This window comes from Pseudocercospora fijiensis (assembly GCF_000340215.1).
Source record: "Pseudocercospora fijiensis CIRAD86 unplaced genomic scaffold MYCFIscaffold_1, whole genome shotgun sequence".
In the NCBI taxonomy this organism is placed as follows: domain Eukaryota; kingdom Fungi; phylum Ascomycota; class Dothideomycetes; order Mycosphaerellales; family Mycosphaerellaceae; genus Pseudocercospora; species Pseudocercospora fijiensis.
This window is the reverse complement of record NW_006921532.1, coordinates 2208879-2236267: the sequence shown is the minus strand read 5'-3', so window position 1 is coordinate 2236267 and position 27389 is coordinate 2208879. Positions and strand designations below refer to the sequence as shown.

The 27389-nt window shown below is 51.7% G+C and overlaps 12 protein-coding genes across 13 annotated transcripts; 4 read left to right on the top strand and 8 right to left on the bottom strand.

Moving 5' to 3' along the window:
* Window positions 1-149: 149 nt before the first annotated feature.
* On the top strand, window positions 150-2429 carry MYCFIDRAFT_201192 (uncharacterized protein). Its single transcript, XM_007922801.1, has 3 exons — window positions 150-1281; window positions 1346-1917; window positions 1982-2429. Exons 1-3 carry the CDS (start codon window positions 367-369, stop codon window positions 2373-2375), a joined length of 1881 nt encoding a protein of 626 aa, XP_007920992.1. The 5' UTR covers window positions 150-366; the 3' UTR covers window positions 2376-2429.
* On the bottom strand, window positions 2422-5884 carry MYCFIDRAFT_201191 (uncharacterized protein; the record flags this gene model as incomplete). The annotated part of the gene is made up of 3 exons (XM_007922800.1): window positions 2422-2877; window positions 2933-5328; window positions 5539-5884. The coding sequence occupies 3 exons, from the start codon at window positions 5882-5884 to the stop codon at window positions 2755-2757; spliced, it is 2865 nt and encodes a 954-aa protein (XP_007920991.1). The 3' UTR covers window positions 2422-2754.
* A 335-nt stretch (window positions 5885-6219) lies between these two features.
* MYCFIDRAFT_18938 (uncharacterized protein) lies at window positions 6220-6483 on the bottom strand (the record flags this gene model as incomplete). The annotated part of the gene is made up of 1 exon (XM_007921472.1): window positions 6220-6483. A coding segment is annotated over one exon (264 nt), but the record flags the coding sequence as incomplete, so codon positions are not given.
* Window positions 6484-7573: 1090 nt separating this feature from the next.
* MYCFIDRAFT_47952 (uncharacterized protein) lies at window positions 7574-8896 on the bottom strand. The gene is made up of 4 exons (XM_007921814.1): window positions 8777-8896; window positions 8682-8721; window positions 8098-8483; window positions 7574-8038 (listed from the first exon to the last, which is right to left on the bottom strand). The coding sequence occupies exons 1-4, from the start codon at window positions 8814-8816 to the stop codon at window positions 7809-7811; spliced, it is 696 nt and encodes a 231-aa protein (XP_007920005.1). The 5' UTR covers window positions 8817-8896; the 3' UTR covers window positions 7574-7808.
* Window positions 8897-9104: 208 nt separating this feature from the next.
* On the top strand, window positions 9105-11703 carry MYCFIDRAFT_54756 (uncharacterized protein). The gene has a single exon (XM_007921909.1). The coding sequence runs from the start codon at window positions 9189-9191 to the stop codon at window positions 11541-11543; it is 2355 nt and encodes a 784-aa protein (XP_007920100.1). The 5' UTR covers window positions 9105-9188; the 3' UTR covers window positions 11544-11703.
* A 23-nt stretch (window positions 11704-11726) lies between these two features.
* On the bottom strand, window positions 11727-13733 carry MYCFIDRAFT_54752 (uncharacterized protein). Its single transcript, XM_007921908.1, has 2 exons — window positions 13658-13733; window positions 11727-13521 (listed from the first exon to the last, which is right to left on the bottom strand). Exon 2 carries the CDS (start codon window positions 13506-13508, stop codon window positions 11898-11900), a length of 1611 nt encoding a protein of 536 aa, XP_007920099.1. The 5' UTR covers window positions 13509-13521; window positions 13658-13733; the 3' UTR covers window positions 11727-11897.
* MYCFIDRAFT_169397 (uncharacterized protein) lies at window positions 13530-13915 on the bottom strand (the record flags this gene model as incomplete). Its single annotated transcript, XM_007922799.1, has 2 exons — window positions 13530-13585; window positions 13618-13915. The coding sequence occupies 2 exons, from the start codon at window positions 13913-13915 to the stop codon at window positions 13530-13532; spliced, it is 354 nt and encodes a 117-aa protein (XP_007920990.1).
* An 82-nt stretch (window positions 13916-13997) lies between these two features.
* On the top strand, window positions 13998-15123 carry MYCFIDRAFT_169396 (uncharacterized protein; the record flags this gene model as incomplete). Its single annotated transcript, XM_007922798.1, has 6 exons — window positions 13998-14062; window positions 14095-14112; window positions 14152-14804; window positions 14831-14972; window positions 15007-15067; window positions 15100-15123. 6 exons carry the CDS (start codon window positions 13998-14000, stop codon window positions 15121-15123), a joined length of 963 nt encoding a protein of 320 aa, XP_007920989.1.
* A 211-nt stretch (window positions 15124-15334) lies between these two features.
* MYCFIDRAFT_71231 (uncharacterized protein) lies at window positions 15335-16246 on the bottom strand. The gene is made up of 3 exons (XM_007922121.1): window positions 15918-16246; window positions 15572-15865; window positions 15335-15523 (listed from the first exon to the last, which is right to left on the bottom strand). The coding sequence occupies exons 1-3, from the start codon at window positions 16137-16139 to the stop codon at window positions 15437-15439; spliced, it is 603 nt and encodes a 200-aa protein (XP_007920312.1). The 5' UTR covers window positions 16140-16246; the 3' UTR covers window positions 15335-15436.
* Window positions 16247-17154: 908 nt separating this feature from the next.
* On the top strand, window positions 17155-20253 carry MYCFIDRAFT_201185 (uncharacterized protein; the record flags this gene model as incomplete). 2 transcript variants are annotated; one of them, XM_007922796.1, is made up of 5 exons in its annotated part: window positions 17155-17887; window positions 18680-18720; window positions 18778-19127; window positions 19181-19777; window positions 19828-20253. In XM_007922796.1, exons 1-5 carry the CDS (start codon window positions 17883-17885, stop codon window positions 20251-20253), a joined length of 1419 nt encoding a protein of 472 aa, XP_007920987.1. In that variant the 5' UTR covers window positions 17155-17882. The 2 variants fall into 2 exon arrangements, with proteins under 2 accessions (XP_007920987.1, XP_007920988.1); XM_007922797.1 differs by lacking the exons at window positions 18680-18720; window positions 18778-19127; window positions 19181-19777; window positions 19828-20253 and having other exon boundaries at window positions 17155-18523.
* Window positions 20254-21405: 1152 nt separating this feature from the next.
* On the bottom strand, window positions 21406-22875 carry MYCFIDRAFT_212946 (uncharacterized protein; the record flags this gene model as incomplete). The annotated part of the gene is made up of 2 exons (XM_007922795.1): window positions 21406-22445; window positions 22513-22875. 2 exons carry the CDS (start codon window positions 22873-22875, stop codon window positions 21459-21461), a joined length of 1350 nt encoding a protein of 449 aa, XP_007920986.1. The 3' UTR covers window positions 21406-21458.
* Window positions 22876-23619: 744 nt separating this feature from the next.
* Window positions 23620-26523, bottom strand: MYCFIDRAFT_148230 (glycoside hydrolase family 2 protein; the record flags this gene model as incomplete). Its single annotated transcript, XM_007922794.1, has 1 exon — window positions 23620-26523. The coding sequence occupies one exon, from the start codon at window positions 26521-26523 to the stop codon at window positions 23725-23727; it is 2799 nt and encodes a 932-aa protein (XP_007920985.1). The 3' UTR covers window positions 23620-23724.
* Between the last annotated feature and the right edge of the window lie 866 nt (window positions 26524-27389).

Genomic DNA, 27389 nt, shown 5'->3' with positions numbered 1-27389 from the left:
AGTCCAGACTTTGGTTCTTCAAAAGTAGGCAGTTGCAGTTTGTTTGGTCCGGGGCTTCGGCACAGACGTCGTTCATAATAACAAACATCCTTCCCGATCCGTGCACTCATCCCGAACTTGGAATTTTTTTTTCTCTTTGGTAGCCATTGGATTTCTTCTAGAATATACCGACGATAGCCAAAGGACGTACTTATCAAACCATACCATAATACTTTTCTTAGTGTGGCAGACAGGACTTGGCCTGGTTGATCGACACTGATTTTTTCCTCCTTGAGGGAGTTGCGATTCTGCGTACCTAAGGATTGCACGCACATTGGGAAGCCATAACTCTGCAAGCAGCTTGGATAGAACGACAGAACTTAAACCATGAATCCAGAAGACCGCAGAATGTCGGCGGCGGAACGAGAAGCCAGTCCAGAGAGATTTGGTATCAGTCCGGGTCCAGCACCAAACAGAGGAGTGGACTCCAGCAATATGGAGAAAGCAGAGAAACGGGAAGCGCTCGAGCGCACAGTCACTGGAATCAGCACCTCAAGCTCTGGATCATCTTCATTTAGCGTGTCGATAGAACGAGCAGAAATCGGAGTGTTGAGGATGGCCACGCAGCGAGACGATGTGGACCTTGAACGACATCCTACAGCCTTAAGCCGAATTCAGACTGGACGCAGTCAGCATAGTGCCACAGTGGGACAGAGTATCAGATCGCGGACTAGAACGCGACATGAGACGACACCATTACCTGCTTTTGGCGCTGGCAAGCCATATCCACCAGACCTCCCTGATCGCGAGGAATATGTTGTCGAGTTCGATGGCCCGAATGACCCTCTCCATGCACAGAATTGGCCTATGAAAAAGAAGCTCCCCGTTGCGATCACTCTGGGGTTTGTCACTTTTACCGCAGCGTTCGGATCATCCATCTTCTCAACAGCCACCGGGGTCGTTGCTCAGCAATTCGGCATATCTAGAGAAGTCGGCGTTCTAGGTCTCTCGCTCTACGTGTTGGGATTTGCAACAGGACCGATCATATGGGCGCCCTCCAGTGAGTTGTATGGACGTAAAATTCCACTTTTGCTATCCTCCTTCGGCTTCTCTATCTTCAACTTGGCAGTTGCAGTCGCCAAAGACACTCAAACGATCTTCATCTGTCGGTTCTTCGCTGGCTTCTGCGGTGCTTGCCCGCTTACTTGCGTCGGAGCCGTCTTCGCGGACATGTTCTCTAATCGCCAGCGTGGTCTTGCAATTACAGTCTTCAGTATGACCGTCTTCTCGGGTCCCCTCATGGTAAGAAGAGCAAAACCTTGAACGCTCTGATGTCTAAGACGTTTGCTGACCTTCGACCCATTAGGCACCTTTCATTGGCGGCTTCATCGTAACCTCATACCTTGGCTGGCGCTGGACCGAGTACATTACGACCATCATGGGTTTCTTGGGACTCGGCCTCTCGCTGGTCTTCCTCGAAGAAACCTACCCACCCGTCATCCTCGTCAACAAAGCCGCAGATCTCAGAAGAAGGACAAAGAACTGGGGTATCCATGCTAAACAAGAAGAAATCGAAGTCGACCTGCGAGAGTTGCTCGAGAAGAACTTGAGCAGACCGATGCGAATGCTTTTCACGGAGCCCATCGTCCTGTTGCTCAGTTTATATATGGCTTTGGTGTATGGCTTACTATACCTCTTCCTGACATTCTATCCGATCGTCTTCCAACAGATCCACGGCTTCAGTCCAGGAATCGGCGGCCTGCCATTCTTCGGCATGATCACAGGAGAAATATTCGCTGGTGTCTACATGATCATTCTCCAGCCGGGCTATAATAAAAAGCTGGCTGCGAACAACAACATGCCGATCCCAGAATGGCGTCTTCCTCCAGTCATCGTAGGAGGCACTTGCTTCGCTGTGGGGGTGTTCTGGTTCGGATGGTAAGTGGATCTCGTCCCCCACTCAAAAATTACTACCCCAAACTAACATCATTACTTTTATTAGGACCGGCTTCGATCCCTCAATCCACTGGATCGCCCCAGCCCTCTCAGGCCTCTTCACCGGCTTCGGAATCATGTCCATATTTCTCCAATGTCTCAACTACCTCATCGACGCATACCTCATGTTCGCAGCAAGTGCCATCGCAGCCAACACATTCTTAAGGTCATTGGCAGGCGCAGGCTTCCCTCTCTTCGCAACGCAGATGATCCAGGGCATGGGTGTGCAGTGGGCAGGAACTTTATTGGGTTGTGTGGCGCTGGCGTGTGTGCCTATGCCGATTCTTTTTTATCTGAAGGGTGCGAAGATTCGGGCGAGGAGTCACTTTGCTCCAACCTTCCCCGTGGCGGCTGGTGCGGCGATGGAGAGTAGTGAGCGTGATCCTGAGAAGGAGCAGTGATATTTTATAAATGCTGTTAGTATGGTAGAATGGAGAGCGATTTGATACAAAGTGAGGTCTGCATTTCTACCATGGCCGGGTCTTCCGGCTGATCGACAGAGTTTGACATGGCATGAGACATTTATAGAGGGTTCTCTGCAGAATCGCTAATGTGCCGATCAAAGTGCCTGCCATTGGCGACAACAAGCCTGAAGTAGGCTCGAGACATTGTTAAAAAGCATTGCGTTACGAGCGCTCCTTCTCGGTCGGGCCAAAAGCAGGATGTCCATGTCGCATGCTTTCACGAAGTCCTGTTCTCTTAGCAAATGCTCTCCTATAGTAGCAAAGCAACCAACCAAATTTCCTCCGGCACACTGTCTCTCGCAAACAACGCAGCTCGTCACGACTCCGTGATACTCCCCTTCGTCGTCCCACTATCCGTTACTGTCGTCACCAGCTCTTCAAGAATCTCCCTCGGGTCTTCAAACTCATCCATCATCAAAAGCCGCCTCGCAACATTCTCCTATCAAAACATCGTTAGTTAGCGCCAATCACCTCACCTGCCTAAGAATACTTACAGCATCCTCGAGTTCCATCAACTCCCCCTCCGGCATCTTCGCACAAGCCTCAACAAGATCCTCACCCCTACTCGCCAAAAGATTCAATTCCTCCGCTCTCTCTACAACTTCTCGATCAATCCCATTCATCGCCGCACAAGCCGTGCCGAAGCTCTGCGTGCTCCTTCCCGAACGAAGATTGTACAGGAACGTAATTTGCTTTCCCCTCCTATTCTCCGATGAATCGAGTTGGATCTCCATATGCGCAAACGCCAATCCCAACCCCGGCCGAGGAGACAAGAAGCCAGATTCAAAGATCTCGTGAAAATGTGTCGCTCCCAAAACTTTCGGACAGTTCGGCGAGCGCTGGAGTAAATGTTCGAAAACTCCTGCTGCTAAACCTGCTCCATCGTTGGAATCTGTTCCTTTTCCGAATTCGTCGATTATGACAAGGCTTCGGCGGGTTGCGAGGTTGAGAGCTATGGAAGCTTGTTGGAGGTCGATCATGAAGGCGCTTTGAATTCGGGAGACGGATTCTCGGGTTGCGATTCGTGTGAGAATTTTGTCTGTAAGACCGATTTTGGCGGAGGAGGCGGGGACGAAGGAGCCGATGTGGGCCATGAAGACGATTATGGCGACTTGTTTGAGGTAGATGCTTTTGCCTGAGTAGTTGGGTCCTGTGAGGATGATCATGTTCGGGCCTTGTAAGGGTTGGGTTCGTGGATCTCGAGATCTGTGGGGAGAGGATTCCTGTTCATCCCCATTTCCGCCGACGAGGCAGGTGTCGTTTGGTACGAAGGTTGGTACGGTGAGTTCTTGCAATATGTGTCGGCCTTCCTTGATCTTGATGATATTGTCATCGATCATTTGGGGTCTGACGAGATTGTACAGCTTGGCACCTTGAGTCAAAGCGACGAGAGCATCGACTTCACCGCATACTTCGGAACAGGAGACGATTAGGTCTTCATACTCCAGTACACGCTGTGCGAGCATTTGCACGATTTCAATTTCCAGGTCGATGATTTGGCCGTGGATATCTCCGAATTGCTCGTCCATCTCCGTCATGTGAGCATTCTTGTAATATGATGCGTCTGTAGAGTGAAACATCTTCTCCCAAGGGTCGTCATCGGTACCGGCATAGGGAACCGGCACATCGTCTGCTTCGTGGCAAATTGAGATCAAGAAGCCAATCTGTGGAAAGAAGATGACGTTGAGCTGGCTGCGGATGTCAGTAGGAACCAAGTTCGCAATGACCACAGCGACCTCAGAAAGCATGTCGTCGATTCCAGCCCAGGATCTTCGAAGCTCATCGAGCTCAGCGCTTACTCCAGGCATGATGACGGTACGCTTCTCCACCTTTGATCCCTCGAAGTCGATCACTTCAGCGATGTACTGACCGACTTCTGCAATACGCTGCCGATCAAACTTCTCCTCGACTTTGTGGTGGAGCGCAAGGTGTGTAGCTCCAGGCATATCAGCCAGAGCATCAAGTATACTGAGGCAGCAATACAAGAACCCATGCAGACTGTACCAAGCTGAGGCGGGAATCGCCTTGCCCCTGTTGTCTGGTCCGCTGCTGTTGCCTTTGCGCAGGTTGGTTGTCACGATACGCATATTCTTGACGCCTTTCAATGTTTTCGATAGGCGATCAAGGACATTGTCGTTCTCTGGTTGCAGGAAAAGGCTCAAGGTATTGTGACGCTCGTTGATGATTTCCATGTTCATGCTGGGGCGGAGGAATATCTGTCGTAGCGTATGTCTTCCTTGCTGGGTCTTGGCCAGAGGGTGGAAGAGGCCGTATACAGAAAGACCTTCTTTCGATCCTCCGGATTTCGCAGGTCCTTGCTGCTGAGCATTTGGATGTGACTCGGTCGTAGTGATTTGAAGGGAAAGCAAAGTGTCAGCATTGACAAACATGGAGTCCTTCAGGCTGAACATCTCAACTCGAGCGACTCTGAACATGGACTCTGCATCTCTGTCTCCAGGCAGATAGGTAGTAGCTCTTCTGCGCTGCAGGTAGGCGAGCACAGCACCTGCACAGCCAACGGTGAAACGACTCTCCATGTTGACCCAGCCAGATAGACGAAGCAAGGAGGCTTGACCACCATGAAAGCCATTGTCGGATGATTGGCGGTCATCATGCTGGGTCATTACGTCTCCAGGCACGGTGAAGGTGACTGACGGCCCGCCAGACTGGCCGATACGGAGATTCACGAGCTTATTTCTCGCAGAGTCGTAGCCGAATTCAGCGTTCGGTCGACACTCCAACAGATATGGAAGGCTGCTCTGGTCGCTGGGGCCATCAGCTGAGGCAGCTCTCAGATGAGCGTCTCGCATTTCTGGATCGAGACGACTGATAGTCTCTGCGTTGCACTTTGTTGAGGTTAGGATCACGGTGGGATCAATAAAGAGCTTCACTGCATTCTGTCAGCTGGTTCAGGGATAGTATGGTGTCACGAACAAGCGTCGACAATGTCAGCACCACCAAGCGGGACGTCTTCCATAAAGTACAAGGTTTCGGCTCTCGCGTTGTAGTAAGCACATCCACTAGAATGAGAGAGTGGAGAATCAGCGTCGTTGCAAGTCATGTTTCGTCGGAAGTCGGAGAAGCACTTACACCGTCCCACGATCCGTGACATTCACTGCCATAGCGACCTCGTTCAAGCTTTCGTCGTCGAAGATGTCGATGTCGTCGACCGGCAGCTGCGTGCTCGCCACGCTTCGAGAGTCACCCACATGCACCACATGGCGGTCAATGCCGCCGCGAGCGGTAGAGCTTGATGCATATGAAGGCGTGCGAGGGAGGGCATTGCGCAACTGCCACTGTGCGTTGTATGAGCCACGGGAGACTGAGGATTGCCGGGAGTCTGCTCGACTGGAGGAGCGGGCAGACGTGGTTCTTGCTCGCCCACGTCTTGAAGCGGCGGTCTCGTTGCTGCGCCGGCGCTTGACTGCAGCAGCTGAGGAGCGCATGTTGTGTGATGCTGTTTCGATGTCAACGGAGTGAAGTGTAGTGTTTTGCAAGAGTGAAAGTGCGCGTGCGGGCCAGAAACGCGTTCGCCACGTTCGTGCCGTGCGCGTTGTGAGGAAGGAGCGACTCTGACCAGCTGATGGAGTCGCTCGCCAGGATATCAGTCTCAGAACGAGCTCTCTGCGCTTGAATACGTGACGTCCTCTTGACGGCGGATTGGCTGAGAGGTCCTTGGAGAGACCTGAACGTGCTCGTCCTGTGTTCTGGGTAGGCTGTCCATAGCTCTCAGGATGCGTAGAACGCGCAGTATTGTATTGCTCTATCGCGACGACACTACCTTCTGCCCACCACCTGTCACCCACTCCGCAAACTCCTTCCTCTGCGCTCTGATATCCGCAAACCCACTCCTCTCCTCCAGCCCAGCATACGGGTTTCCACCACCCACGCCGACTTCCTGAATTTTCCTCGCTTCTTTACTTCTCTCCAGATTTCCGGCCCAAACGTTCCATTGTATTGGTTTCAGATCCGCGCTGCCTAATACTACTCCGACACAGAGAAGCAGCACTGAGAACAGAGTTTCGACGATGATGTCTGTTGGTATGCTAATTTTCGGATCCAATGCGCGCGGGAGAAATGAGCTAGGCGGAGGCGGCGTAGATGATGTCGGGAGTAGAGAGTGTTCGTATGAGCTGTAGACACTGTCGGGAGAATGCGTTAGCAAGATGCTGCAGCGTTTCCGTTTGGAAGCTTTCAACGTACGCATGCGACAGGAACACCAGACCGGCTATGTTGATCACATTCGATGCGAAACCCATCTTGACGGTGTTCTTGGGTACTTCAGAAGGGTGGACGTGTGATGTTGGTACAGAATTCGAGATGCTGAACGTTGAAGTTAACCTATCTCCACTCAGACCAGTAACAAAGGGTGTTGTATGGTATATCTGTACAATTCAGCTCAGCCACTATAAGCCACTATAGAAATAAACTCCCGCACAGACCACACAACACCCTTTGTTACTGGTCTGATCCGCTTCTGTCCGGGTTTTGGTACGCGTGCATAGATAAAGCGACCCGAATTTTTTTTCGAAGAAAGAATACGCAATACCTAGACCGAAATTCGAAAATCCGCCACGGTAGCGACCTAGATAAATACTTTATATATACTAATTACTATTTTTTATTCCGTATACGATAGCCCCGGTTTAGGAAAATCGAATGTAATCTAAAAACCGAACACGCTCGGCTGCATAGAAGGCTACTCTATACCGCGACGACCGCGACGATAAGAATGCGCACTATTAAGACCGTAATTCGAAAAAGTACTGCCGGGCGGGCCTAGATAATTATATTATCTAGGCCCTCTACTATATATTATATATTAATTTGTATTCCTCGACGAGTGCTTCTTTAGGAGGGGAAAATCTATGCAAACAGCCAAATTGCGACAGAAACGGCCCAGACTAGAGATAGGATCTCTGTTATCTAAACGCTGATTGGCTATACGCCACACCTTAGCCACATACTATGCCACTATGCCACACACACACACACACACACACACACATATACCAAAATACTACTCAAATAATCCTATCTCTAGTCTGGTCTCGAGATAGGAAGTTAACGTCGTGTCGATGGCTTTGAGCCGCATCAGGCTTGGCAGGAGGGAGGAACAGATTATTTCATGTGATCGAAGCAACGAACTCCGATTGGAATGAGTATTTCATGGTACCTAGTATAATGCATCTACCAGTGATTGCCGGTCATTCATATGCAAGCTGCATGCCCCTTGCTTTTGGTGGTATCACTGTCTATGCGTCGTAAAACATCAAGCCATGAAGCCAGCAATTCCGCCGTCAAAAACCGAGCACAAGCTGCCATTATCACAGCCAGAGAATCTATGCCCGCGCAGCTAAATGCTGCCATCTACAACTTCTGCATAGCGGCAACATCAGAGGACTGGACATAGTCCTCGAAGCCCTCAATCTCCTCCTGGAGCTCATCGAGAGAAATCTTCTCGTCCTCAACGACCAGGTTGATCTGGAGCTTCTTGATACCGAAACCAACAGCGACGAGCTTGGATGCACCCCAAACAAGGCCATCCTTCTCGATGCTGCGCACGGACGCCTCGAGAGCCTTCATGTCTGTCTCGTCGTCTGCAAAGGAATGTTAGTGACGCGTTACTTCCATATGAATGTGGTATCTGAGCACATACCCCATGGCTTGACATCGAGTGTGACGACAGACTTGGCAGCTGGCTTAGTCTTGCCCTCCTTCTTCTTCTTGTACTCGGCCAATCTCTCTTCTCGGACACGGGCAGCCTCTGCATCCTCCTCCTCATCATCGGAACCGAAAAGGTCGACGTCATCGTCGTCCTCCTCAGCAGCCTTCTCCGGTGCTTTTGCAGGGTTGAGGGTGAGCTCGCTGGACTCTGGACCGTAGGCGGTGGGAGCCTTGCTTGGGTCACCTGGGAGCTGAGAGAACTCTGACTCGAAAGTGGAGATGTGCTTGTACCATCGGTAGGCGTGTGGGAACTTCTCGACCTTTGGTCCCTCCTTCATAGCCTGGAAGACCTTCACATCTGCTTGAGATGGGCCGTATCTAGTGGAGTGTTAGTGAACATCCATTTTGAGGTCAATGGAGAATGACTGTGTTTGTTGCGGCAAAAATCAGAGGTGCGACAAGCGCTTTGGAAGGTTTCATTCGCAGGGTCTTAAGCTGCTCAATAACACGGACCAAATTGGGTTCATCATGAAAGGCATGAGGGGGAAAGCATTGAGGAAGGAGTAGGCAACGCACCCGATAATGTATGAGCGAGTCTTGACCCAGTTGTCAAGGACTGTGTAAATCTTAGCTCACGAACAGGAGGCGGTGGTGTCGCAGCGACGACGTACTGGTGAGGCCTGCGTCGGAGACGAAGTCGGTGAAACCCATCGTGTATGCGTGCGACTCTGGATCTGTGGTGCAACCTGTGTTTTGTTGTAGAATTGACTGGTGTAGTCCAAAAGCTGCTGAAGTTGTGGTGTTGTTGAAATTTGTATGCTTCTCTGGCGAGGGGACTTGCTCACATTCTGATTCAGACTAGTCTCCGCTGGCAGACGGAAACGCTAGGCCCAAACAGGGTGCGTGCGACTAGGATTTGCTTCGAAGCTTCGAAGCTACTCGTCGGTTCTCTGGCTTCCACCATCTCGTGAGCTGTTCGTCGATATATGCATAGTATCTAATGCTTCTCTTCTGTAGTCAAGGTAGCTTGCTCAATTGTCCTTTCATCAATTTCGGTCTCACACTCATTCATCGCGTTGCATAATGATACCTGCTACAGGAAGAAGCGCTGCCAGGCGCATCGCCTCAGTACGATACCCTCTACCACAAAACGCATTACGAGCTGCAACACATATCGAACGATCAAGACTGCTTCCCACGATAGCAAGAGCAGCCCCCACATCGATATCACAATGTCGAGCTTACGCCAGTGGAAAGCCACATCCTCCAGGTGGTACACATCGAATGAACCTTGGAGGCGAACCGGAGAAACCGGCCCTTGAGCAATATGGTGTCGATTTGACTGCTAAAGCAAGAGAGGGGAAACTCGACCCAGTCATCGGGAGGGATGCAGAGATACATCGAACGATACAAATATTGTCAAGAAGAACGAAGAATAACCCGGTACTCATTGGTCAAGCCGGTACTGGCAAGACTGCGATCCTGGAAGGTCTTGCCCAGCGGATAGTGCAGGGCGATGTGCCAGAGAGTATCAAAGACAAGAGAGTCATTTCGCTCGATCTCGGTAGCCTCATAGCAGGCGCCAAATTTCGAGGTGACTTCGAAGAAAGATTGAAGGCTGTCTTGAAGGAAGTTGGCGATGCGAAAGGTGGCGTCATCCTGTTCGTTGACGAGCTTCATACACTGCTCGGCCTGGGCAAGGCTGAAGGCAGTATTGATGCCAGCAATCTCTTGAAGCCGGCATTGTCGAGAGGAGAGCTGCAATGCTGTGGAGCAACAACATTGACTGAGTACCGTCAAATCGAGAAAGATGTTGCATTGGCTCGACGCTTTCAGCCTATCTTGGTGGGAGAGCCTACAGTACAGGACACCGTCTCGATTCTACGAGGTATCAAAGATCGATACGAAGTGCATCATGGAGTCAGAATCACGGATGGTGCACTCGTTGCCGCCGCTGCGTACAGCAATCGATACATTACCGATCGGTTCCTGCCCGACAAGGCCATCGATCTGGTGGACGAAGCGGCATCTGCTCTAAGACTACAGCAAGAAAGCAAGCCGGACGCTATTCAAGAGCTTGACCGACAGATCATGACGATACAGATTGAGCTGGAATCATTACGAAAAGAAAGCGACATTGCTAGCAAAGAGCGACGAGAGCAACTCGAGAAGACGTTGACGCTCAAGCAAGATGAGGTCGGCGCATTGATGGAGAAGTGGGAGAAAGAGCGGGCTGAGATTGAAGAGATCAAGCGCACGAAAGAGGAATTGGAACGCGCACGCGTTGAGCTCGAACAGGCCCAGCGAGAAGGCAATTTTGCCAAGGCTAGCGAGCTTCGTTACGCTCGCATTCCTGAGCTTCAGAAAAAGCTACCAGAAGACCAGGGTGGTGAATCGAAGGCAAAAAGCGATGCACTTATCCATGATTCGGTCACTGCGGACGACATCGCTGCCGTTGTGGCTAAGGCTACCGGCATTCCTGTGACCAAGTTGATGAGCGGCGAAATCGAGAAGCTCATCCACATGGAAGACACGCTTCGCAAGTCAGTCCGAGGCCAAGACGAGGCTTTGACAGCTGTAGCCAATGCTGTAAGAATGCAACGAGCAGGTCTGAGCGGAGAGAACAGGCCACTTGCCTCCTTCATGTTCCTCGGACCTACTGGCGTTGGCAAGACGGAGCTCTGCAAGAAGATGGCCAACTTTCTCTTCTCGACCGAGTCAGCAGTCGTTCGCTTTGACATGTCTGAGTTCCAAGAAAAGCATACCGTCAGTCGTCTCATTGGCAGCCCGGCCGGTTATGTTGGTTACGAAGATGCTGGCCAGCTTACTGAAGCCGTTCGTCGCAAGCCATACTCCGTTCTTCTCTTCGATGAATTCGAAAAGGCGCATCGAGACATCAGCACACTCTTGCTCCAAGTATTAGACGAAGGCAAGCTCACCGACGCTCAAGGCCACAAAGTCGACTTCCGCAACACTATCATCGTCCTCACGTCTAACCTCGGAGCCGAAGCTTTGGTCGCGGATGAAAGCTCCGGAAGCGAGATCAGCCAAGACGTCAAGAAGCAGGTCATGGATGTGGTCCAGATGTCATACCCGCCTGAGTTCCTCAATCGAATAGACGAGTTCATCATCTTCAAACGTCTATCCAAAGAGGCGCTCCGCGATATTGTCGACATCAGATTAAAAGAACTGCAGGCAAGACTGGATGATCGACGCATCTCGCTCGAAGTCAGCGATGATGTAAAGACATGGCTTTGCGAAAAGGGCTATGATCCACGGTATGGTGCTCGACCGCTCAATCGACTGATTTCGAAAGAGGTCGGCAACAGTCTCGCAGACAAGATTATTCGAGGTACGATTAAGAGCGGTGATGTAGCGAAGGTTGTCATCAGGGATGGTGGCGAGCACCTTGACATCGTTGCTCCGTCAGAGGCGTAGAGAGATGACTTGGAGTTATCGGAGCACTTTGACGAATGATGATACCAAATGAATACGTTGATATTCAGCGGCATTGTGAAAGCGCTTTTTGTAGATATGTAGCATTATGATGGGCAGCCCCACTCGCAGATGTATTATAATGGAAATAATTCCACCTCACTCAGGCTGTATCACACTCGAGGACGAAAATCAAATGAACGTTGACATCTCATGAGACACCACTATGCTACTACCTTCTATTAACTAGACCATGCGAAATGAGACTCAACATTAAACCCGAACAAACTTCCCTTCACAATCTTTCCTCTATAATTTCGAACCCATCTTCACCACCATCCCATTCACACCATCAATCTAGAACAACTTATGTTCCAAAGTCATATCATTCTCCGGCTCAAGTCCAACACAAGCCCTCAAAATATTAATCAGCGCACTCCTCTGTTTCCCCAAAGCATTCACAACCGGGGTTCCCGCCGGAGTCATCGGAGCTTTCAACATATAACTCAAAACACTCAAGACCGAGTGAAAATTCTTGTAATCAGTCTCGCCCTCATGTCGCCATTGGATCCTGGTCATCAAGTCCGTGATCAGAACCAAATCGATGATGAGAGGTGAAGCCAAAAGCGAGTCTTCGCAAACGTTGAAGATGCTGATGGTTTGGTGTCCACCGAGGAAAATCTCGGCGTAGTATTCATCCAAGGCGCGTTTGTTGTCGCCGACGGCAGGCATGTATTTGATGACGACGGTGTGGTCTGGATGTTCGTCTTTGGCGTAGAGAACATTGTTGGCGGCGACCATGTCGTCGACGACGTTGGATTTCGAGATCTCTTTTGATCGGAACTGTTTTTGGGAGGAGAGGTTTTTGCCGTCGTTGTTGCCGAGGTGGTTGTAGGAAGCTATGGATGTGAGCTTGATACCGGCATTGATGAGGAAGTCGACGAGGGCGGATTTCATTTTCGTCTGTCCGGATTTGAAGTCGTCGCCGCCGATGAAGGCGTTGTGCTCGGAGGCTAGGGCTATGCAGCCTGGGACGAAAGTGTTTTGGGGTGAGCCGTTGATGAAGGGGGCGTTTTCGAGGATGCAGGCCACTGCGAAGACTGTTGATGGAGAGATCTCAGAGTGGCCAGATGCGATGGAGTCAAGAAGGTTCTTGGAGGTGTCGTTTACGCCGGGGATGATGTCGGCGTAGCGCTCCGTGTTTGCGGTCCAAAGGACAATGGCTTTGTCGAGGTTGTTGGTGGACTTGAAGTCACGGATGTCTTTGCGGATGTGCTCGACGTGTTCGTTACAGGCTTTGTCTCCCGGGATGATGTTGTCGGCTCGGTCTTCTTGGTTGGCGGCGATGAAGTCTGGGTAGTAGATACTGGGCAGAGGCTTCATGTTTGACATTTCTTTCTTGACGAGTTGCTTGAGAGTTGGCTCCAGGACTTGGGCACGGTCCATAGCTGCGGCAAGGTCCATGCCACTAATGTCCCAGCCGCCGATGACGAGGTCGTCTGGGTGGACCATTGGGAGCATCTTCTGCAGTGGGATGTTGACATCGCCACCAGTCTCTTCGTCAATGCCGAGCTTGGTGGTAGAGGACATGACCACAGAGCCGTAATAGTTGGCTGCACGTGGACCTTCACGGGTCTCCCAAATGAGCTTGCGGCGGTTGGCAATGATGCCAGCAGTAACAGTGGTGCCGTTGTTGCCGCCGAGTCCGACAAGCATGACACCGACCTTGCCAACGTGGCGTTGTGTCTTGAAGTCATAGACGGACTCGCGCGGCTTTGCCACGAATTTGCCGTCGACACGCTTGACCTGGGTGGTGTGGTAGCGGTACTTGCTCTGAATGTCCACATCACTGTAGCTGACGTTTGAAGCGTCAACTGTGAACTCTGCCGAAGGTGGAACCGCAACACCAATCTCGGCAGCGGTTAGGCCAGTGGCATAGCCTTCGGAGTCGTTGGCATGAGGTGCCATGGTGATGGATCAGCTGCATTACTAGTCAGTGAGGGCAGCGTGCAGTGGAGTTCTGAGCTCAATTTCGTGAAGTCGGACTGCGTCAATCGTGCGTGTGTAGCAGTGCAACGGACGCAGACAGCAAGGTGAATCGAAAGGAAACAACTCACTGTGCGAACGGGTGGTTGGGCGGATCTGTGGCAGAGTGAGCGTAGGCTGACAGGACTTGTGTTATGTACAGCCGCCTGAAATCTCCAAGAAGAGGAAGAGAGCAAACAGGAGAAAGTGGAATGAAAGGAAGAGAAATGGGACAGGAGGAGATTGGGCTTATTGTCTTGCCAGCTCACCGCTTCCGCAGCTTCCATCATCGCGTGATGCATCGCGATTACGTTGAGCGTATCGCTGTGCTTGATTGCGACGAGGAGCATGCTCTAGGCGTATTGTTGTTGCGGCTTTCAAACTTCGAGAGAAGAGGTCCGAGATATCTGTAGTCGGCGGATAGTTTTTCCGATGGCTAGCGGGCATGGGTTCAAAACGGCCATGCGAGCCTCGATCGACTGGCAATACCGCCCACAGTATGTCCTTATTATGCATTCTGGCAGTCCAGTGCTACGCAAGTCGCGCTGTAATCAGGTACTACCAGATTTGATGGATCTCCTACAAGGTTCATTAATGGAATACCTCTCCAACGGCTAATGGAGAGCGTCGAAGGACGCCCAAGGAGAATGTTCATTGCCGCCCCCATATTCGTACCGACCTTCGGGGAGGCGATGGCTTACAGACTACAGCTCTCGATCGCAAACATTCCCTGGGTCGCTCGCATGCCAGAGGATGTCGAGTTCATAGCTGACTTCAGTGAAGATGGACTTGAGGCGCGATTTGTCGGACTTGCTCCATTCCGACAGCAATCTGAGACGTCTGCCGCCCAGATATCGCTGTTGGAGGGCCAGATTCGTGCCTACTTCAACTCACCGGCAGTCGCTGGTTTTGAGGTCAGTGGCAAAAGAGCATTGATGGCCTCCCGGGACCAAGCTATGGCCAATCTGTCTATGCCGACTGTCGGCATGTACGGACAACCCGTCGACGACGACGACGACGACGACGATCTCTCAGAGGGCGCTGACGATGATTTTGAGCCAGGAGAGGAGGAGGCCATGGTGCTCTATCCGTCCTTCAGCTTCATATCGGAGCGGCGTGCCGGATCTCGACCCTGGTTTCTCTATCTAAACATCGGCCCCAGTGTCAAAGCTTTCTCAGAAGCCGGTGTGAACACAGGATTTCTGCAAGCTGACGACCTCACGCTGGAATTAGACATCAGTCTCGATATTGATTTCGCCACTGAGTCGTGCTCGACGCTCCCATCGAGAATTTTGACCCCGGGCGGGATCAGGCGCAGTATTTGCGGATCCGCTTCATCCGCAGACAATTGTTTGCCAACGGTCGTATCCCGTTGAGAACAGCCCTTGAGTCCATGTTTCGCAACGGGTTGTTTAGAGTAGGGACGGAGACGGAGCGGGAGACTGAGACGGAGCGGGAGACTGAGACGGAGTGGGAGACGGACTTGGACTGACGACATACTCGTGAACTATGAGTATGCTGTTGTAGTCGCAAGCACCGATCCCTTATGCTACGGTAGACCTGGTTCGAATATAGGTAAGACACTTCTGCATTCGTTTAGCTATCATCTTGACTGATACTTTATAGCTCAGATAGGACAACATTCCGACTGGTCGCCTTTCCCTCATTAACTTCAGTTTCCCTTTCATCACTGAAACGTCGCTTGTTACAAATTGCATCTGGTACTCAAGAGGATCCACTCGCTGAGTTTCATGCGTTGGAGCGGGATTGCAGGATAAGCAGTGTCATTTACATAGGTATTGACTGGTCATCGAATTACCAGGCTGTATCAAAACCATGATCACCACTATCGTCCACGACGTCATTCTTCCCTAGGACTCATTCTCGCGCTCATCAAGGCAGACACAGATTGCTGCTATCAAACTGAGATCCACATTTGGTGCCACAGTCACGAAGTACTGTCCAATGTCAGTGCACGCTCGAAGCAATATCCAAGTCGTACTTACGGTCTGCTTGTCGCCCAGCACCTCTCTCGCATTGAAGAAGCTCCGGCTGATCTGCGCAACGACACGATCACCAAGAGTGATGTTAGCAGTACGGTCGAACCAGTCTCCTTTGACGTGTAGCTCCACGGTGGTGCGGTCTGTGTTGTTGACAAACTCCACAGTACTCTTGCTCGAGCCAAGAGAGAAATGTCCTTTGATTTCAAAGTTGTGGGCCCCAGGTGCCTCGCCGTGAAAGGTCTTGTTGAGCTTCAACTTCTTCTCGGAGAGTGTAAAGATCTCGTTGTTTTGCATGTCCTGTCGTTGATTCAGCAAGGCATTCGGACTTGGAGGGCATATGTGTACCTACCACGAACTTCTTTTTGTTGTGGAGGGATACGAGCTTCCCCTTGACTTTCATTATATGCGCGCCTTCCACTGTCTGTACAGTAAAGTCATCGCCGCTCAGTGACCATACTTTCTCTTTCATGCGCAGCACGACTTGCTCGGCGCTGTAGAGGATGGGACTCGCTGGCTGTGGGCCGAGTGGTGGTTGGAATGGCGCGAGGACCGGAGTCACAATTGTCGTCATCTTGGGCCGTACGTCTTGATGCGCTTCGACTGTTGTTTGAGAAATGCCTGACTGTGTTTCTTAGAAGTTAGGTCGAATGGGATGCTTCTCTCAAGGTGATGGGATGATTGCTATTGTGATGGGATGATTGCCATTGTGACACCCGTACTTATAGCTGATGCCACGAGGCGCAGTTTCCTGACATGCTTTCTGTTCCTACCCCAAAACTTGTCTGCACCATCGCAGTTGCCATATTGAGAGTAGATCTGCTGTCCCTCTACGTCGTCCAACGTGAATGCAAGATGACGAAGCTCATCCTGCGTGGCTTGCACGTGAGAGCTGTGTCAAGCTCATCGGCTTGGGCTTGGCCTTGTACTAGTGCCGTTGGCATCCAGAAATGCTATTGTCACTTCCCTACATTGTTGGAGCATCGTGAAAGCTGCGAGGTAGACATTCGGTACACACTGTATACAGTATACGGTTTCTCTGGTATACGGCGTCGGCGTACGGCTAGATAAAGTCCGAGAAGCTTGTTGTCACGCGGCGCAGAAGACGAATCACAAGGCTAAATTCACGCTTCACTAGTAAGCATAATCGTTACCCTGGGAGAACTAATAATCGCACAAATGGCGTGTGATCGGAGGCAGTATCCTGGACGACGAGCTCGGCCCCGGCCCCGGTCATACGAGAGACTCGAGCAGCTTATCGATACACATGTGCCAGCTCTTCGTCTCATCAACGAAGCCCCTTCGAAACATCTGCAAGCTCTTTATTAAGCTTTGCCCTTTGCGGTCGACGACTTGTCAGAAGCGCGCTCCTGCATCACGGCCCGCCAAACGAGGGAAGCCGATCCTTCAAGAGGATTGGTGTGAGCTTAAAAGGACAGCGTGGCTTGCACCTGCTGCATGGCTTGTTGTTTGCAACGGAACGAAGGCGCCACCTCACCTCGGACACTCGCCAGGCCGAATGGGTGTGATGATACCTCAAGAACCTGCATCATCTCCTACCATACTCACCCCATGACTTTCCTTTCGCTCGCGGCCACGCCTTAGCAGCCATTTCGCCAGGCGTCCGAGATGCTGTCTTAACGGTGGGCAACGCCGCTCGGAGACAGCACCGGCTACTGCTACTGCTCGTCCGCATCACGGCCCTGCTACGGAGGCGTCCAGTCATCATTAGCAACATGGCGGCTCGCGAATCTAAGGCGGCACCGTCGCCAACACCTCCGCCAGGGCTGATTCCTCCTGTGGTGGTTCAGCCAGGTGTAGAGAAACTCGACTCTCCAGTGACATTGACCGACGATACACTCTTCCCCATTTCCAGCTTCGCAATGGCCAAAACAGACAAGCGCAAGCGTCAAATGCCACAATGCATAGCGCATCGCGGTTACAAGGCAAAGTGGCCGGAAAATACGATTCTGTCGTTTGAGAGGGCCATCGAAGCAGGTGCACATGCAATCGAGACAGACATGCATCTCACAAAGGACGATGTTGTCGTTTTGAGCCATGATGCTACCTTGAAGCGCTGTTTCGGCAAGAATGAAAAGATCCTCGACACGAACTGGGACGAGATCAAAGACCTTAGAACGCTGGCAGCACCACATGTGCCAATGCCGAGATTAAAAGACCTTTTGCACTGCTTGGCCCAACCTGGTATGGAGGAGATCTGGATCTGCCTTGATATCAAGCTCGATAACAATGCAGACGACATTATGAGACTCATTGGCTCAACTATCGAGGAAGCTCCGCCGTCGCAAGGGAAGCCATGGAGTGAGCGAATCGTTCTGGGCTTGTGGGCAGCCAAATACCTTCCTCTAGCAGCACGCTATCTGCCTGGCTTTTCAGTTGTCCATATTGGCTTCAAAATATCCTATGCGCGGCATTTCTTCTCTAGCCCAAATGTTGGCTTCAGCATGCTTTGGCCTATCCTGATGGCGCCTGGTGGAAGGGGTTTCGTTGAAGATTGCCAGCAGAAGCATCATCGACAGACAATGGCCTGGACTGTGAACGCGAGAGATCGAATGGAATGGTGCATCCGAAGGAAACTCGATGGAGTCATCACAGACGATCCGCCCATGTTTCTGGATGTTTGCGACAAGTTTGATGAGTACAGCAAGGAGCCTACGATACCTGTGGGCTTCCGATCTTTGGTGGATATCATGCGTATATATATCGTGATCCAAGCGTTATTCTGGCTGTTCCGAAGGAGGCTGAATTCGAATTCGAGCACGACTCTGATAGAGAAGATTCCGAAGAGAGCATAGATTGTATACATACAGCAAGCGCAGGCGCTGGGAGGGCATGCAAAAGTACATTAGCATTTGTGTATATGATGATGAAGAGTACGTACGAGCAACAACATGTGAAAGCGGAGCGAAGCGAAGGCCAGGCCAGGGGGCTTGGCAGAAACGCGCGTGCCCCTCCATCGATCGCGTCGTCCCTGACCATTTGACTTTCCTCGAGAAACATCTCGCGCACCGCGCATGATCTGTCCATACGATGCCGCGGTATGCTCTCGTGCACGTCTCACTGACTATGGTTTGCTGACGAATGTGGCGACAGTGAAATCATCACGCTCCAAGCAGGCCAGTGCGGCAACAGCGGTGTGTAACGCTCCAACGCGCAGTCGAAGCGAATCGCATACTAACAACGACTACTAGTCGGCTCCCAATTCTGGCGACAACTATGCCTCGAGCATGGCATCGATCAGAATGGAAACCTTGCAGATTTCGCGACCGAAGGCGGTGACCGCAAAGATGTATTCTTCTACCAGTCCGACGATACACGCTACATACCGCGAGCGATCCTCCTTGATTTGGAACCGAGAGTGATCAACGGCATTCAGACTGGGCCATATAAGAACATCTACAACCCGGAGAACTTCTACATTCACAAAGAGGGCACAGGTGCGGGCAATAACTGGGCTGCAGGGTATGATATGGGAGGGCAGGTGCAAGATGAAGTGCTGGACATGATTGATCGCGAAGCAGATGGAAGCGACAGCCTTGAGGTGCGACTGTTCAAGTTCGCGGTATCAAGTGTCAGTCTACTGACAGTGGACAGGGCTTCATGTTGCTGCACTCCATCGCAGGCGGTACAGGATCAGGCCTTGGCTCTTTCCTCCTGGAGCGACTCAACGACCGCTTCCCGAAGAAATTGATTCAAACCTACTCTGTCTTCCCTGATACGCAGAATGCCGGCGATGTCGTTGTCCAACCGTACAACTCCCTGCTCGCCTTGCGAAGATTGACTCAGAACGCCGACGCTGTGACTGTTCTGGATAATGGCGCTTTATCGCGCATAGCAGCAGATACGCTCCACGTCCAAGAGCCGTCTTTCGAGCAAACTAACCAGTTAGTCAGCACTGTCATGTCTGCAGCGACCACAACCTTGCGATATCCTGGGTACATGCATAACGACCTCGTTGGCATTGTGGCAAGTCTGATACCGACTCCGAGATGCCACTTCCTGCAGACGAGCTACACCCCCTTCACAGGCGACAATGTGGAAGCTGCACGAACAGTGCGGAAGACCACTGTATTGGATGTCATGCGACGTCTCCTGCAACCTAAGAACCAGATGGTATCTGCCAAACCCAGCAAGAATAGCTGCTACATTTCCATCCTGAACATCATCATGGGCGAAGCAGACCCGACAGATGTAAGCCACTCTATGTTTGCGACAGCTGAATTACGATTGACATGGCCCAGGTACACAAATCGCTGCTCCGCATCCGAGAAAGGAACCTTGCATCTTTCATCCCGTGGGGACCAGCGAGCATCCAAGTTGCCCTGACCAGAACTTCTCCTTACACACAGCCACCTTACACAACACGTGCGCCGCCTCGTGTATCAGGTCTCATGCTCGCCAACCATACCGGAATTGCAACCTTGTTTAAGCGCATCGTCTTCCAGTACGATAGATTAAGGAAGCGCAACGCCTTCCTCGAGCAATACAAGCGTCACGAGCCTTTCCGAGATGGTTTCGCAGAGTTTGACACGTCGCGAGAAATCGTGATGGATCTGATAAACGAGTACGAAGAAGCCGAACGAGCCGACTACTTGACTGGTGCAGCCACGGACGAGCCAGCCAACGGTGGCGCGGATCCTAGAACCGATGGTGCCACAGGCCGATGAGTTAAAGGCGATGTCGGAGTTGACCTTGGCTGTGAATTGATGGTGGTGTGCTTTGCAATATGGAGGCAGGAGTTGAACTCGTGCTGGATCGACAGGAATGACGACAAGCTGATACCCATGATGAACGATTTCGAATGCGTAAAATTGGTGTTTCCAGCTCCTCAATATCTCAGTGGAGTCTCGTCAACATAGACCCGCCTTCTCCTCCTGTCCTTGGGCCTTTTGGTCTTGACCCGGATCCTCGGCAAGAGACCTGCCTCAAAGTAGATGCTGATCTTGATGATTGCTGTCGGACGAGTATTCGGTCCCAACTTGATCCGCAGCGTCAAAGCCGATGGCGTCAAATCTTCTGCAAAATGTACGTGTCGTGGATCGTGATGATGATGGTGACGAGCATGAGTATGAGCACCAGGACGAGCGTTATGGTAGGGAGGAGGAGGAGGAGGATAAGGATTTGTAGGTCCTTTGGTGGAGGTGAAGCCCGCGGATGAAGACATTTTCTTTTTAGAGGACGGGACGAAGGGATGGATGGATGGATGTCATGACTACATACCTACTGCTTTTACAAATTTTCTTTTTGTGTACTTTCTGTGACATGGCAGGCGGTGTTGGAGCAGGTGGTTATGGGTTTATGAAGTGACTTGATGCGGATGTGTATGTGTTTCGAATGACACCCCCCCCCCCCCCCCCCGGGCCGGTTTCATTTCCGAAAACTTTTTAAAGTGAAAGGGGCCAGGGGGAAAAATTTGGTTCCTTTTGGCACGTGATTGTGGGGTGTGTGTGTGTGTGTGTGTGGTGGTTCATTAGGCTGGCTGACTGAGTGACTGAGTGACTGACTTGGGGATTTTTGAGGTATATGCGAGGTACGGTCGCACTCAAGGCAGTGCTTTTTTTGCGGAAATGGAAGTGGATGGAGTGTCCTTGAAGTTCTTCACAGCAGTCACCTCCCGCCTTCGCGAGCATCCCGTTTTCCGACCTCTCAACGTGTCATTCCCTGCCTGCTTGGTGAGACAGCGATTTGCATGCCTTGCGAGGAGGACAAATGGCATGTCTACCGTGAAGTCAGCCAGCGGATGATATGTCTGTCAGTATATCTGCGAGGTTCGTCAAAAAGTTGGCTGGCTTTCTCGTGAAAATCTCCCACCCACGCTTCGAGGTCGTTGATGCCATCATTAGTGTAGAAAATTTCTATCAAAGCAGACTCATTACGTCGGTAGTTCGACTGGACCCCGACCCTGACTGCCCTCAAGCTCGCCAGGCTTCTGTCCATCCAGCTCCGAAACCTGTCTTCCATATTTCTCTTTCGGTCCCTCCCCCGGTAATTCTCCCTTGGCAGCTCCTCCAAGCTCGTGTCGCCTCTGTTCGTCAGAAATCTCTGTTGCAGACAACTCGGCAGTAGTCTTTCGTTTTCTCTTCGTCTGTCTCCGCCAAAGCCATGCAAGCCCTAGTATCAACGCAATGCCAAGAACTACACCGACTACGATTCCTCCTATTGCTCCTCCTGATAGACCGTCGTCTTCATTGTTCGATGAAGTTGTGGCGTTGGTCGCATTGGATGTGCTGTTGTTCGAGTTGGAAGTCGAATTGTATGCTACGGGTGTAGGAGAAGGGGCAGCGGGAGGCTCGTAGCTGCCGTCTACGACAGTGTCAATATGTCCACAAGCCAATTCAGCTACTGTCTCAGCAATCGTCACCTGCGCTCCTTGGTTAGAGTAGGAAGCAACAGGCATCCAAATGGCGATTACAGGCGTGACTGCTTGAAACCAAGCGTCATACACAGCCTCTGAAGCGTTATTGAATATGCCGAGCATGTTGTTCCATGTGCCGTTGAGGGTACAATCCGGGAACAGTGCTGTATCGTATGAGTCGCCATAGGACGTCAAAGGCCAGCCAATGGCCGCCGCACTGTTCTGGAAGAAGTATGAGCATTCCTGTGGAAGGTTGTTGGAAATCTCAGTGGCCAGAGTACGGCAGATTCCCGGGAGCGAAGTATTGGTGAGGTTGCTGTCTGGTCCTGGTGATGGGGTTGTCAACCATGCGGCTTGTTGTGCGGCGAAAGCCTTGATTGCAGAGATACAAGGCTGGTCGAGTGTAGACAAACAGCTGCCATTGTCTGTCTGCCCTCGCAGCTGTGTGTTGTAGTTCAATGAGAGTCCAGCTATGGCGCACACATCATATCCCAATGCATAGTCCTAAGCAGGAGCAGAGTAAAGTCAGCGATACATACTGAGACACCTGAGATGATTGGACCCTACTTACATTGGAGTAGTTGGCCCCGTTGGTATTGTACCACAAAGTGTATGAGGAGGAGTCGTTCGAAGGATTCGTGAAGCCAGGATTCGCCACCGTTACCGCGAACATGGAAGGGAGTGTGCTCCCCGAAAGATTGTCAGGCTGCCCTGCCTGTGGACCTTGCGCGACATTCGGATTGAAGTTGATGATTCCAGTTCCATTGGCATCGGCAAAGGTCTTGTTGCAAATGGTTGATTTACCTCCCGCTATGCTGGCAGAAAGTGCCCATATTGGCACTGCGGTTCCGTTGTCGCCCTTGAGCAGTGAATCTGCCCGACTCAAAGAGAGACATAGCGCGAGCACGAGCAGCCTCACCACTGCGGGTTCCATCTGTGGTGGAATACAGATCACGGAGCGGACCGCGGGCAGATGAAGGGAGCTGCAAGAGAGGTACTGAGGTCGTGCTTCGAACGGGGTTGGGCACTATGATATTAGAACTCCCGCCGGTTCGATGTTGATACTGTACAGTGCATACAGTAGTCTACGCTGGGGCTGAGTGATCATCCCTAGTGCTCATGCATGAAATCCTTCGACATCTGTTCGCGCTCTCTGGCAGCCGAGATCTCTTCGCTGGCTGGCCATGGGTGCGGCGCTTACTGTATAGATGCTTATTATATTTCCAATGCATTGGTGCGTCTCCTCACCTGCGTACAGTAGTACCTTGATAGCCCGCACGGAGAGCTGAACGCGCCCGGACGTCTCTCTACCGTAGGGCTAGTGACCAGCAGCTGCAGCTTTGGAGCTACTATAGAAGCTTGAATCGCAGCACCTCCTCGGCAGATTCTGGCTGTATAAATCATGGCTTGCGGGAAATTTTCCGACAACGCCAAGTCCGGTCCGGATAAATTAGAATACAGTAGATCACTGGCTGGTCCGTCCAGGCGAGCGTGCGGCGTACGGCGTGCCAGGCTCGCTTCTGGAGGCGAGGCGAGATCAAGAGCAGCACGACCCGAAAGGGTTGAGAGTGTTTCCCGCATCAGTAGTGTTCGACTAGGCGATCTACGGTGGGTGCTTCGGTCCGCACCCGCTGCCGGATATCGAGGCAAGTCCAATCGGATATACGCGGATAAGTACCGTCTATACAATAAAATGCTATTAATGAGACTAGCTAAGCTAAGCTAAGCTGACTCCTCGGTCCGCTTCCCGCCAGATCTACCGAGATTGGAGCAGACGCTTCTCTCAATCCTGCAACGTCTGATTCCACATACTCTCCACCGTCACCGTGTCCATCCATTTCCCATTGGTATCATCCTTCCACACACTATACGCGACTTGCCTCGAACCATTCGGCAAGAGCCAGAATCCATTACTCTCAAAGCTCACGACCGCACCTTCGCCATAGTCCAACCAAACCCAAGCCGCAACGCCTTTCGATGCCGAGACCGTGAAATTCTTGCTGTGCGCGTCGTGCCTGACCTGCAACCCCGGGTCTGCCAGCTTGGCGTCCTTGAGAGGAGCCGGATGGAACCAGTTCTCGTGACGGAAGGTACGCGTGAAGTTTTCGTTGGGCAACTGGCCGGTGACTTCAATGGAAAGCTGCAAGACAGCATTATTGGCATCGTGATTCTTGAGGAGGTCAGTGGTGAAGCCGTGCCAGACTTCAGTGCTATTAATCGCGCCGATCTTGACATCAACGGACTTGCTCATGCCGGTGTCGAGCTCGGCACCGCCCCAATCGTACCATTGCAGTGTCGCCGTCCCACTGACTTCTTTCCACAAATCAGACGTGGCCCATATCGAGAGGTTGCCCGTCGTAACATTGAAGTACGGAGCGATGATGACATGCTCGTAAATGTCTTTGGCAGTGTAATGGAGAACCTTCCACCGTCCGTCGTATTCGATGCCAGCCCACGTCGGTGCGACCCAGATATCTTCGAGTTGCCAGTAGAGACTGCCAAGGCATCTGTTGGGCAACCCAGAGCCTCTACGATAGAATTCGATCTGACTCTTGTAGAACTCAGCCTGGAAGATCTGAGTTGCATGACACCATGCAGAGAAGTTTGCCACCGACTCGGTCTTCTTCGGAATAGGGTACCAGTATTCGATGGCCTGCGTCATCTGGTACTGTCCGGTCTCTGAATTGCCGAAGCTCTTGATGCTGAGGTTTCCAGGAGGATTGTGCTGGTTTCGAAGAAGGATGGTGGTGCTGTTGAAATGGAGGTCTTTCTCGGAGATCTGCTGTTTCCAGCTCTGCAGCGAGGGCATCGAATGATATCCGAACTCATTCGAGAAACGGCCGACAGGGTAAGAACTCGTATTACCAAGGAACCAAGGCCTGTAGTTGTAATAGTCGGTCTCTCCATAGACCGCACCCTCTGTCTTGTTGTTATAGCGCTGTATCATGGGAAACGCCGGGTTGCTGTGGTTTAACGACAGCCAACCATTGCTGGTAGAGCTCGGCTGGTAGCTGATGCTCTTACTATTCTCGTACACCGCAGGTAGAATGGTGCGGAGGAAAAGCGTCTCGTACTCTGCTTGTATTCGCGGAAATTCTTCAGGTGCCGACTTGTTGGCAACCGGCAGTTCCAGGTTCTCCAACTCGTTGCCACCAGCCCAGAAGGTCAGTGACGGATGGTGATTCGTTCGTCTCACCTGATATACTGCCTCCTCGTATACGTTGTCGAGGAACTCTTGATGCACAGGGTACAGAGCACAACCGAACTCAAATTCAGACCAGAGCAGCAAACCTTTCTCGTCCGCAAGGTCGTACATGAAGTCTGGCGAGTATGCACCGCTCGACCAGACTCTTAATAGATTCTGATTGCCAGCAATGGCCATGTCGAAAAGCTGTTCGATCCGTGCTTGCGTAACTCGGGTCCAGAATGCATCGGGTGGAATGAAGTTGGAGCCTTTGGCGAAAAAGGGTTGACCATTGATTTCGAAGTGCCAATTGTTGCCCGGAGCAATGCCCATTGCCATCTCTTCGTCTGAAACAGGATTTCCATTTTGAACGATCGTCCGGAAGCCCACCCGTTTTGATACAGTCGCCAGAGTATCACCACTCGCAGACTTGAGGTCGATCGTGATATAGTAGAGAGCCTGATGTCCCATGCCTACTGGCCACCATAGATCGACAGCATCCGATGGGACGGTCGTCGATCCTGTCACAGTGGATGCGGTCACATTGATGGCGTTCAGGGATCCCTTGGCGATTGTGCTTGTATTGTCCAGAGATGTAATCTTGTAGTCCAGTGTTGCTCCATTGAGCGCCTGTCCGAAATAATCCAGACTTGCGTTCACCACCCAGTTCTTACTTTGATCAGGAGGCAAGTTGTTAAGCTGACCTTCGCGATAGATATCAACCACGCTGTTCCGGATCTTGACCTCTTCCTTGGCAAGCTGTACAACCCATGCAGGTTGCCATGGCCCAGCAGGGACGAAAGCTGGACCCCAGTCCCAACCAAAATCGCTCTGCTCTTTCCGCACGAACCATCGATTCAAGAATTGGTACAGGTTCTGCACGCCGTCTGGCCAGACCTCCTGCCCGGGCTCGTTCGCGATCGCGTCGGCAATGGTTGCAGCAGAACCAAAGTTGATGGAGAGTACTCGATCGACGGCATTGGCGCACGAGCTCAGGATAGTAGAAATGTCGAACCAATACTGTCGAAATTGGTTGTTGGTGCTGGCAACGTGCTGGCCGCAGAAAGATATGGATGTAAATGTATCCAAGCCGTTGAACAGAAGCCATGTGCTGCTGGCATTTGATTGTAGAGCTTGCAGCGGAGCCGATGTATACGTCCAGTTATTCCACACAATCCATCGCAGCGCAAAGTTATTGCGACCATACAGCGGATCGCCTATGACCTGGTTCTCGTAAAGGTCCAGCTGCACGTAGTTGGGCAGTCTGGCTGGCAGTGAGATATTGAGGGCGTCATTGCTAATGGTCCAGTCGCTGCCGACCAGGGAAACAATGTTGGTGGAAGACACAAGACTGTTTAGCAGAGCCAAGAAGGTCAGGACGAAGTGCAAAGAAGGCATCTTGTGAGGAGCATTCTAGGACCCGAAGAGCCCAGGTTTGGCTCGTGCATGTGTTTATTATGCTGCTCGCGAACAGTCTCAGATGTGCCGTGATGTAAAACTCAGAAAGCAACATTATTAGGTTACAGCAGTTCCTGGCCGCCAATGCCATGCCATAGTAGTCAACAATGTCGTAGGGAGGAAGCGGGGGGATGGAAGTGGAGAAATGGGCAACCCTGTGCTCGGCGTACATATATGCAGCAACGTGAGAGTGGCAGTCTGTGCAGAGCGTTACATTGAAAGTGCCACTCGGAGCTGGTGAAGATTGGGGATAGGACAGGCAAAAGACCGTTGATTACATTAGCCGTGCCGTCTATGCTATCTACATATGCTATGCTATGCGGTGACGTGCGGATGCATCGGCAGCTCGCAGCCACCCGATGCGCGACGTCCAGTCCAGTCCCTTATTGTGTGGGAGTGTTTCCAGGCTGACCCCAGTCGTTCCCGTCGTTCGACAGTTCGACTCTGGAGCTCCCCAGCAACTCCAACGTGGAGGAGTCTAGAGCTCGTCTATCATCATCACTCACGAATCCGCAGGCACAAAAATGCTCACCTTGTCGAGTCAGATGGATGGCGAGGCTGGCGGTGGTGCTATACAATGTGATGCTCAGCCAATTAAATCATCGCCGTCGCCATGGCTCGCGTGTGGACATGACTCGGCAAGCAGCGATTGCTTCTTAATAATCGCTGCCATGAGGCCGTGCGCCAGGAGTTGGTGCATGGCCATAATGCTAGCCCTCTCCCTGTCCATAGATCATACCCTCGCCAGACGAACACGGCAGCACGTTTGTCGTGCGGAACCCGCGCTTTCATACCGTACCGCAAAG